Here is a 12,227-nt window from a genome sequence, read left to right as displayed (position 1 = left end):
TCAAATGATCTCATATTCTCACTCCCAATCTTCTTCTACAACGTATCAATCCTCATACGTTGTAGTTCCAAACAAAACATGCAACATATGTGGGAAAAAATTTGCAATAAGAAGTTCAGAAACAATGAAAAATCCTCAAAGACTATATTACAAGTGTGACTTATGTGACAACTTCAAGTGGTGCAAGGGAAGCATTGAGCAACCACTGCCAATCAGAAACAACAGAGGTAGCACAAAGGAAGGAGAAATTGAAGAAAACAGAAGCTTGAATGAAGAAATTCACCAAATGAAGAAGAAACTCAAGCAACAAAAGAAATTAATGCATGGAACTATCAAAATTGGCATTGTAATGTTTTTTATTCTAGTATTTGTAATGAGAAAGTGAATGATGACATTTCATCAATAATATGATATTTCATTTCCGAATTAAGTAGCTTTACAAAAGTGTGCCCCCGACACGCAAAAACTTTAAGTGTAGCTCTACAAAAACTTGCTCCCATTGGCAAAAGATATACATGATAAGTTTAGCAAAAAGTTATGCATAAATCACAAAATCAAGTACGCTTCCTTTTTCCCTTACTTGATGCATTACGTTGTTGCTGTGAACTGGAAGCACCTTGATCTCTCCCTTGCTGTGAACCAGCTGCAGCAGCTGCACCAGCAGAACCAGAAGCAGCAGCAGCAGCAGCAGAACCAGAAGCAGCAGCAGCAGCAGCAGAACCAGAAGCAGCAGCAGCAGCAGCAGCAGCCTTCTTTTGCTTTGCAGTGGCCCCACCTCTGCATGTCCTTGCATTGTGTCCCACCTCCTTGCACTTACCACACCTCACAGTGCTATTTCTCTTTCCCCTTTTTGGATCATGTTTACCTCTTTTTCTCAGTTTAGGGGGTCTACCAGATGCTCTCTTCATGGGTGGTGGGAGGATAATAGGAAGGTCAAAAGAAGGCCATTGGGTTGGGTCAGGCATGGGGTGTATGTGCTCTGAGTAAGTTAACTTGTATGCTTGCCCTTTGAAGTAGTGAGACACAAAATCAGTAGCCTCAAGTCTTTGGTGGTAAATAACCCTAAGGCCATGTCTGCAAGGTATGCCAGATATTTGCCATACTCCACAACCACAAGTCCTTGCATCAAACTTAATAGGGTATTTGACATCCCCCTCTTTCACTTCATATATATTCCCCTCCCCCAGCAACTGTTACAGAACAAAACCTAGACTATTGACTCCTCTCTTCTAATACCCCAGCAGCATATTCAGTCAATTGGTTTGGTCCCATTTCTACAGCCTTGTCAAATCTAGACCCAATCTTCTTCATGCACCAACTCCTAGCCTCTATTAGATCCAAGCATCCAAGCACAAACAAAATAAAGCAGCAAAACAGAAAATGTATTAAAAAAAAGGACATGGGTGGTGTAAAACATATGCAGCCAAAGACAGAACATTTACCTTCCATGAGAGTGTACACTGGCATGTCTCTAAAAGGCTTGGTACAAGCGTTGAAAGATTCAACAAAATTGGTGGTGTTGTGATCACAAACCACATGCGGTTCAAACTTGTGCCTTGACCACTGCTCTGGCACTTGGGACAGATAATCCACAGCCTTTGGATCAATTTTGGCAATCTTCTCCATTGCCTTGTTGTACACATATGGGTTGTATGCATTTGCAGCAACCCAGAAGGACTTATGGAAGGCAGTTCCATGCCAGCCAGCTTGTTTACAGTTGGAGTACAAGTGTTGGGCACACACTCTCCTTGTTGCTTGGGGGAACACTTCATAAACAGCACCATCCACACCCTATATCAGACATATAAACACTACATCAGACACATAAACACTACATTAGACACATAAACAATTCATTGGTAATTCATAAACTTTATTTCACCAGATACCCCTGAGGTATCTTATATTTTCACCAGATACCCCTGTGGTATCTTATATTTTCACCAGATACCCCTGAGGTATCTTAGATTTTCACCAGATACCCCTATGAAAAAGCAATAAATCTTACCCTCATTCTGTCACTTATGAAAGTCCAGTCCTCTCTGTGCACACCAAAGTTTCTGAACATTTGTCTCAAGCATCTGAAGAAGTATGCCCAAGTGTCTCCAGTTTCTCCATCAACAATCCCATAAGCAATTGGGAATATCTCATTGTTCCCATCTATGGCAATTGCAGTGAGCATTTGTCCCTTGTAGGTTCCACTGAGGTGAGCACCATCAATGCCAATAATTGGCCTACAACCTTCAAAAAACCCCTTGATCATGCAAGCAAAGGAAAAGAAACATGACTTAAAGTGAGGGGTTGCACCAACAATCTCCTTAGTCCATGTCACAAGAGCATAGCTTCCGGGATTTGTCCTCTTGATCATCTCTGCATAAGCTGGCAGCAGACCATAGGACTCACTAAACCCCCCATGAATCAACTCCTTAGCCATATTTCTAACCTTATACAACAACCTCAACTTCACTTCAATCCTAAACATCACCCTGAAGGAAATAATGCCCTTGGTCCAAGTATGCATTCCATGTTAAGTCTAATAAATGCGGTTCAGTATTAATTAACAAGTTAATAATTCAGTGAGATCAAGTGAGCTGAATGCCTAGCTAGAGGCCGCTTCAGTTCAAGTGGAATTAATGATATTAATCCACAGCTTACTCTTGACTGAACCCGTAGGGTCACACAAATAGTACGTAAACGGATCAAGTATTTAATGGCATTAAATACTCCATCTATGAATATTCGGAACCGACGGATCTTGGTTTCAGTGGGAGCTAAGATCGTCACAGGCAAGAAATGAATACTCCGGAAACGATGATATTGCCGGAAACGGAAATATGGATCGTATCGGAAATATGAATATTATCCAAGTCGTAGATGTTGCCGGAAACGGAAACATGGTACGTATCGGAAAATATTATTGGAAATGGAAATATTACCAGAATCGGAAATATTGCCGGAAACGGAAATATTGTCAGAATCGGAAATATTACCGGAATCGGAAAATAATTCCGGAAACGGAAATATTAAATATTTGTTCGAAACGGAAATTAATTCCGGAATCGAAAATATTAAATATTGTTCGAATCGGAAATAGATTCCGGAAATGGAAATTTAATCGGAAGCGTATCGTACGAATTAGCATCGGACGAGGCCTGCCGGACGAAGGCCCAGCACGAAGCCGGGCCATCGCCCAGCAAGCACGCACGCCACAAGCCCAGCGCGCACCAAGGCCACGGATGCGTGGGCCGCGCTGCGTGGGCTGCTGCTCGCATGCGCATGGGCAGCCCTTGAGGCTGCCGTGTGTGTGTGTGAGTTTGTGCTCATGCGTGATTCCTAAAACTGCAAGAGTCAGTGTATGATTAAATTTCTATTCCTAATTGGATAAATTAATTAAATAGAATTCATGTAGGATTCTAATTCCAATTAATTCGTATCCTACTAGGATTACGATTCCTTTTCCATAACTCTATAAATAAAGGCCTAGGGGTCATAATTTATACACAAGTTTTAAGTATTCAAAACTAAGATTTTTAAGCAGAAAAATCAGCCAATATTCTTGCCTACCTAACCGAAAATATTAGAACCTTAAGGGCGATTCTAGTTGGTCAATCTTAAGGCGGATCCGGACGTGCTGTGGACTATCTACGGAGGGACGACACTTGGAGTCCTAAAGACTTGTTCTTGTTCGGTTCGGGCGCAGCTAGGGAAGGCACGCAACAAAGAGTATGCATCTAAACTATGCTAAATGATTATGTGTAAATAATATGTTTCCTGGCTTTATGGTTTTTCCGCATGATTTATGAACTGTCATATGAATCATAACCTAACAGTGGTATCACGAGCCCCTTATTATTTTCATAATCTAAATTGCATGAACATGGTTAAATATTACAAATTTGCAAGAATTAAAAGGGGTGATTAATTTTCGTAATTGTTAATTAATTGCAAATTGCGTTTATTTAATTATATGTACGCAGTTTTTCGGCAGTTTCTTCATTACTCATCCGAATTGAGTGATTTTTGTGTCAATTCCGCATGTAAAAGGCATTCTAAAATTTTGACAAAAATAGTATTTTTCTGCCGAACCCAGAATTCTCAAATTCGAAGTTTAACTATGACTTTTCGAAGGTTTTAGTTTTTCGAATGCAAAATTTCGTAAGTTTAAGATGTTAAATTAAATATTTGCGATTCCTGTTGATAAATCTTGAATTTTTGATTGACCTACTGCATATGTTTAACAAGTTTGAATGCCTAGTCTTGTTAATTATGCAATCTAATTTGTAATTATGATTAATTTGTTGAAAATTAGAATAATTTAGAATTAATTTGATTTTCATAATTAATTGTAATTTAATTAGAAACCTATGATTAAAAACCACCATAAAAATTGTAAATTTACGATAAATTTTAAATTTTTATGACCTAGACTTGAATCCATATCAATCGGAAATCAATTGGATAATAAATTTTCGATTTTTTCGCCCTAAAATTATGAAATTAATATTATTTATTAATTTGTCATTAATTTTAAATATAAATTTTAAACTTTTATGCGATTCGTTCAAATAACTTGCACGCACGAAGCAATGGACGCTTCATGTTACCCTTAAGGGGTGTTGTATAATGCGGGCATGCGACGACGAGCAAGGGAGCTCGTCGCCCGTGCGGCACGAATGCAATGAGCAAGGGCGTAGTGCACGAGCACAAGGCAGCAGCCCTGCCTTGTGTCGTGTGCCACGAGCAATAAACGAATGGGCATGGGCGAGGGGCGAGCCAAGGCAGTCGCGTGTGGGCAGCAAGCGAGCTGCGCCACAACGCGCGCTGCCTCGCACAAGTGCGCGCAGCCTCGCGCGCAGCGAGCGCAAGCTCGCGTGCCACGAGCGCTGCGCCCAGCACTACTCGCGCGCACAGCGCGCGATGTCGCTCGCCCAGCGAGCGATGTCGCGCCCCAGCGAGCGATGGCTCGCGCGCACAGCGCGCGATGTCGCCCGCCCAGCGAGCGATGTCGCGCCCCAGCGAGCGATGGCTCGCGCGCACAGCGAGCGAGCCAGCGCGCCCAGCGAGCGATGTCGCGCGCCCAGCGAGCGATCTCGCGCGCGCGCACTGCGAGCGATAGCTCGCGTGCGATGGGGCGCTGTGCGGAGGCTTGCGATAGGACAGCAGCAGCTATGCAACGAGCGCATGGGCTGCGCGCACATGGCCAGCAATGGCTGTGTGCGTACGGCCCATGGGCGTGCAACGCGTAGGGTGTTTGCGTTACGATTAGATCGTTTTGAATGTTTAATTTGAAAATTTCAGTTCACGTAATTTTAATTAATTTTAAAATTAATAATTTGAATTAATTTTTTGGATTTTGATTTTGAATATTATAATTATAATAAATGGAATTTATTCTAATTATTTTACTAAAATTAAAATCATAAATTAATTTAAATGCGACTGAAATTAAATTAAATTTTTGGATTCAATTATAAATTGATATGAGCTTTAAATTTTAATTAAATTTGTATGTTTCCGGTTAGACTAGAAATACATTTTTATGTTTAAAATTGGTAAAGCATATGAATTTATTGGTTTAAGTGGGAGCGCTTTTTAGTCATAAACTCTTGATTAGGTCTACAAATCCTTAAGGTTAAAACAACTTGATTAGAATTAATAAGGACTGAATAATTGGTAGATTATTGGTGCCCTTGATTAATTGCTGCAAATGTTTATGTGATGCATAATGTGTTTTACTAACCAGCTATGTGGGCCATTCATGATAATGAATGGGTGAATGGTATATATTGTATATGTACTGTTTTGCAGGTTATGAAGTGACTAGTATGGCCCAAATAGGATAGAAAATATGGTCTGCGTACCATTAATTTGGATGTAATTGGTCTAAAGTACCAAAGTTATTTTTCAATTCAAATATGGTCTGCGAACCATCAAATAGTTGTAATTAGTTATAGCTTATCCTATTTGAAGAAAATGGTGCCTCCCACGGAGATTTTCAAGACGGACTTTGAAGTCAAAGCTTCAAGATGAAGTCGGGCCATACTAGATCACAAATATCTTATGCATGTTTTAAGTTATTTATTGTTTTAAATATGTCTTAAAATGCATGAGATCAAAAGCTTGATTATGTTGCATGATTAAGGATTTTAGTTCACTTAAAATCTAACCAACATAGTAAGAGCCTTAAGTTCCAAACTTAAAAATTGAGTTAAAAGGTGCCATGCCAAAATATACACTTGCTTGGATATCCTTTACATCAATCTAGTAATAGTTTTCGCTCAGCGAGGTGTTACTTATTGGTCCTAAAGGGGCAAGGTACACAAATAATTGTGAGTACATGTTAGTTTTGGTGAAACTCAACGATATAAGTAAGGAGTCCTTTTATGTCGTGGCAAAATCGATAGGTTTACCTAATAAGTTCTTAGACGTACCTATCAACCAAGAGTAGTTTCTAGACTATTAGCAAAAGGCTTTTGCTTACCTAAAATGTTTTAGGATTAAGTCGACAAACTGTGCTTAGTTCTTCAATGATTTTAGGATCTTGGAATCATTTTATTCACACCTGCCGGAACAATAAAATCGAATAAAATGCTAATAACTTGTTTGAATTGCATGGTTGCTTTAATTTCAAGTTATTATTCATGATAAATGTTTAGACTTTGCATGCTTCAATGTATGTTTTAATTATTGTTTATAATTAAATATCTTGCACTGCAATAAATCCTTTTAGAAAGGTAACAGTAAATTTCCTCGATTGGTAGTGAATCCAAGAACGATTCACGGAAATGAGAGAAAGTGAGCAATTTAAAATGTACGTTTCTTATATCGACTTTTATGGTTGTTTTCGAGTATCAAAATCGAATGGCAAACCAATTGGTGCTTGTGAATTCAAAATACACTGTAGTTTTGAGATCATAAAGCATTGAGTTTAAACGCTCAGCTTTACCAATGGTTAACAACCTAAAATCCTTTGTCCATTTAATTCTCGAATGGGTCTAGTCCCTAGACATTCGAATAGATCGATGCTTAGAGAACTTTAGAAGCTTCTGGTAAGATCATCTAGTTGAAACAAAATATTCAACATAAATTAAAATGGTAAAGAACCTTGTTGGTGACATTGGACATGTCTAACAAAGTATAAAAGTCAACACTAAAGAATTCAATTCTTAAGACTATAAGAAAAGGTACAAGAAATAGGAAAACGAGGAACAAATGAAAGGAATTTACGATTTCGTTTCTACCTATAAGTTTATGTTTAAAGAGAAGTAACCTAGCAATCAAACTTCCCTGGTATCATATACCGCTTGAGGTTCTTACTTCGATAATAACTCAAACAATGGAAGCTAGGATACACTAATGACCTACAAGTGGGAAATGAAGCATGGCAATGCTACATTAGTTGTAGGGTCATCTAGTTTGTTTTAAGTCCTTTCAAAGGCTGGAACTTAATGGCTATTTTGTTCCATAATCAGCATACCTAAATTTCTGCTTCAAACACAGAAAGACTCACATTCAGAAGAACAAAAACAATGCTTGTTTGTTTGTTTATTTGAATGAAATGGTCAATTACTGGTTGAGTCAATATGCTTGATTAAAACAAACAACTCTTAAAAGAACTTTACTAGGTTCAAATCAAACCCTTGATTTGAGTTCCATTAAATCTTTGGCATTGTTGCTTAGACCATATCAACAAGTTAACATTCATAAGCTCTATTTTGATGGACTTTTGAAAGTTGGTTGATTTCTAGATCAACTTAAGACAAGCTAGTCTTACTTGTTGAAAGTAACAAAGAATATGAACTATTGTTAGAACGCCTAGACGATAGAGTTCAAAGCTAAAGAAAGGTTTTATGACTTTATTATTTCACATGGATTTGAGTGAATATAGGTTTATTTACTCAAATGTGATATAAGTTGAATCTGTTTGGCTAGTTCAAAGATTCAGAAGTATAAAATCCACTCGGCAAGAAATCATAAAAGATCTAGGTTAGATCATGTTGATGATTACTTGAGACCAAATATGATCATCAATGATTGTGTGTTGTAATTTCACAATCTAGCTCCATAAGATATGGCATATCTACGTTGGAATGATCGAAGTCAATTAGTACTTGATTCGATCAATGATGAATCATAAAGACTTTTCCTATAATTTCTAAAACAAAATGCTCAACTACCACCAAACTAAACCAAATTCGTCAAAGCTTTTGAAAAGTAATTTCAGAATAACTTTTTATAAAATATCTAGAGAATTGCAAAACTCAGTGGGAGCTTAGTGTTTGTCATTCGACAAACTAAGGCCCAAGTCTAGATATATGTTTCATTGTGATTTATTCAAATGAGACACAAGGGTATTGTTTCTACCACGAATTTTTGAGAACATAATGTTTGTTTGCTCGAAATAATGTCCTTTTGGAGATTCGTTTCCAAAATGACAAGTGGGAGAAAATAGACCTCGAAAATCTTCGAGGCGAACAACAAACATAAACGGACATTCCGGAGGCTTTTCGAAGTGCTTCAGAAAATCCGAACTTATTCTGTAAGGACTTTACAAGTGGCTTTAAAGAATAAACATCTCTTAGAAGACTTTACAAGTGCTTCAAGGAGAATAGAATATTCAAAGGACTTTCAAGTGACTATTGATATTCTATTGTTTGATGTTCTATACCCAAGTAGGCATAGAGTTCAACTCACTGAAACTATGCAATTCTTCTATTAAATAGTGAAGAAACCTACAACTTACAGTCAAACTATTATCATGTAGATTAATGAGTTTGTGACTTGTAAGATAGCTATGACGAAATCCAGAATCCCTAAAATGGTTAGAGGCCATATATAGACTCAAATGTTTTAATTGGTTAAAGGCCATAAAACATACTCAATGTTTTGATGACAAAATTGAAATTTTGTTGATTTGCAAGAATAGTTTCACACCTATTGGTTGCAAGTTTGTTTTAAGGATAAAAACCATCAAACATGGAATTGTGTTCACACACAAAGCTAGATTAGTTGCTAAAGGTTAAAAGCAAATTCATGGCATGGATTGTGTTGAAACCTCATGCAAAATCGTAATGCTTAAGTCTATAATTCAAGCAATGATTGCATATTGGTACATATGGCAATTGGATGACAAAACGTATTCCTCAATCAAATGATGGAATACAATATGTACATGGTATGTCATAGAGTTTGTGGATCCAAATAAATGCTTGAAAAGGAAAGCTAGCTTATAAAATCTAAGTACAGATTTAAGCAAGCAATTGGGAGTTGGAACTGTATTTAAGTGAAGCTAATAAGCATTTTAGTTTCATAAAATGTACATGATTCTTATAGATGTATAAGAAGTTTAGTGGGAGTACATAAAACTTAATTGGTCCTATGTGTATCACACACATATCTCTCTATTGTGAAATAACATTCAAATGCTAATGACTTAGATTTGAAATTATTCATCAATGATGGACCATGGCGAAACTTAGTACATACTGGGTATTAAGATCTATTTACAAAGATCTTATGATATTGTTTTGGATTAAGTAATGGCATTTACTAAATCAAACACGAAAGTCTCCATTGGAGATATTCGACCCATGTGAATAAATCTAAGTAAAGAATGTTTGAACTATGTATAAGCATTTACTAAGTTAAACATCAAAGAGTCTAAATGAGATTCTTAACCTATATTATATGTCAAAGAATTTAGCTGGATTCAGTATCTACTAAAATTGAATGAGCTAAAGTTACATGAATAGAATTCAATTGGGAATTATTCTGCAAAAGAATTTATCATGTATGATATAATATGAGGATCGCCAAAAACGTATCGTATGACTTTAGCCATGACGAACATATACCAATCTCTATTGATCTAAGTGAAGATCAACTAGATTGAGACCAAGAATACTTATGGTACTTGAAAAGGTACATAGGAATAGTTCTTGATTCAAGGAAATAAAGATACGCTAGATATTGATGCTACACGCATAAACACTGGCAAAGGATCAAGCAAGACCCTTTGGAGTTAACCATTGATAAGGACGAGCTATAGAGCATCGTGTTTTGAAATGGCAACATGGATTGGAGACCATGAGTTGTTGCGTGGGAAATTAAAATATTAATTTCTATGTTCTAAGATATAGTTGGAGAGTCTTCCACATATCTATGAACTGCTTGGATAGGTAAATCCAAACAAAGCATCACTAGCAACCTATGCAGTTGAAGTAAAAGTAATTATTGCCTAAGAAGCAATAAAACAGGGTTGTTTAAAGTTCTTCACTGAACTTGGGTAGATCACCTATCTGCTGGCTTAATGGTTCTTCATTGAAAAATGCGTGGAACCACTCTTGAAGCAAGAAAAACGTCTGCTAACTTAATGGTTCTTCATTGCAAAATGCGTAGAACCACTAATGTAGTAAGAAAGACTAGATCACATAATAAACAAACTCGAAAAGATCTTATCATCATATCTCGAAGAACATTCGATGAAAAGGATATTAAGATTGGCAAAGCATGATAACTAAACCTATGCAATAAGTGAGAAGCAACACTCACGTTGTAGCACTGGAAATCAAGCATAGCTTTGAATTCCATGAATTGTTTTAGAAGATGGGTTTGAGGCCCATGGTTATAAAACATTGGGGTTGAACATTTATCATATATGAAATGTATTTTCATATTCCATTTAATCTTGGTTTAGTATTAAATGATGAGTCCCTTCAAATTTGACGATATATTCAAGATAGACTGTCAGGACCAGTCCTGTGACTAAGAAATGTCTATCAAGTGAACTTGAATGTCAAAGGTTGAAAATGGTCCCTAATCGGAGTTTTCTATAAAATTGGACGCATAGAAAACGTTAGACGATTAGAATGCAAGATGACTAGTAGTTCTGTTTCTTGAACTATGTGGACATGGCAATGTCATAATCATTTGCATAGATACTTACTTTGGGAAGACTAGTATCGGACAAGACCTATGAAACTTTACTGTAAGAGATGAAAGTCTGTCATAAGTAAATTTCATTAAATTATTAGACACTAAATCCTCAATACCTGAGTGATTTGAGATTACTTGTTTGAGAACTGGTTGCTTTGACGTTGACCAACCGTCGCACCGTAAAAGGAGGCTATAAAGGCAACGCTCAGGTAATCACCTATCAAACGAAGTCTAATCTCAAGATCGCAAGATTGGGATTGTCCTCCCATAAATCGGGAAGAGATGCTTAAAAGTTGTACAAGGCCACTCGGAGAGCTAGAAACTGTGAAATGCATGGCCGTGCTCGGATGAATCATAGGCTATGATTATCTGTTTATTTGATCAGTTGAACTCTGAAACCGAGGAACACCTATGGACATAATAAGGATGACAACTCTTACCTTATGTTCAAGAGCAAGCATCGAGCGACAAAGGAATTAGGAAATGCACACTTGTCCCTAAGGACAAGTGGGAGACTGAAGGAAATAATGCCCTTGGTCCAAGTATGCATTCCATGTTAAGTCTAATAAATGCGGTTCAGTATTAATTAACAAGTTAATAATTCAGTGAGATCAAGTGAGCTGAATGCCTAGCTAGAGGCCGCTTCAGTTCAAGTGGAATTAATGATATTAATCCACAGCTTACTCTTGACTGAACCCGTAGGGTCACACAAATAGTACGTAAACGGATCAAGTATTTAATGGCATTAAATACTCCATCTATGAATATTCGGAACCGACGGATCTTGGTTTCAGTGGGAGCTAAGATCGTCACATGCAAGAAATGAATACTCCGGAAACGATGATATTGCCGGAAACGGAAATATGGATCGTATCGGAAATATGAATATTATCCAAGTCGTAGATGTTGCCGGAAACGGAAACATGGTACGTATCGGAAAATATTATTGGAAATGGAAATATTACCAGAATCGGAAATATTGCCGGAAACGGAAATATTGTCAGAATCGGAAATATTACCGGAATCGGAAAATAATTCCGGAAACGGAAATATTAAATATTTGTTCGAAACGGAAATTAATTCCGGAATCGGAAATATTAAATATTGTTCGAATCGGAAATAGATTCCGGAAATGGAAATTTAATCGGAAGCGTATCGTACGAATTAGCATCGGACGAGGCCTGCCGGACGAAGGCCCAGCACGAAGCCGGGCCATCGCCCAGCAAGCACGCACGCCACAAGCCCAGCGCGCACCAAGGCCACGGATGCGTGGGCCGCGCTGCGTGGGCTGC

General features: G+C 37.6%; 1 protein-coding gene across 1 annotated transcript; it reads right to left on the bottom strand.

The window, feature by feature from the left end:
- Positions 1–554: 554 nt before the first annotated feature.
- LOC130469724 (uncharacterized) lies at positions 555–2,434 on the bottom strand. Its single transcript, XM_056839167.1, has 5 exons — positions 2,009–2,434; positions 1,443–1,791; positions 1,237–1,328; positions 818–1,190; positions 555–652 (listed from the first exon to the last, which is right to left on the bottom strand). Exons 1-5 carry the CDS (start codon positions 2,432–2,434, stop codon positions 555–557), a joined length of 1,338 nt encoding a protein of 445 aa, XP_056695145.1.
- Between the last annotated feature and the right edge of the window lie 9,793 nt (positions 2,435–12,227).

The sequence above is a fragment of the Spinacia oleracea genome, chromosome 3 (assembly GCF_020520425.1).
Source record: "Spinacia oleracea cultivar Varoflay chromosome 3, BTI_SOV_V1, whole genome shotgun sequence".
NCBI classification, from domain to species: Eukaryota; Viridiplantae; Streptophyta; class Magnoliopsida; order Caryophyllales; family Amaranthaceae; genus Spinacia; species Spinacia oleracea.
Note: the sequence above shows the minus strand (reverse complement) of the source record. Positions and strands in the feature narration are given on the sequence as shown.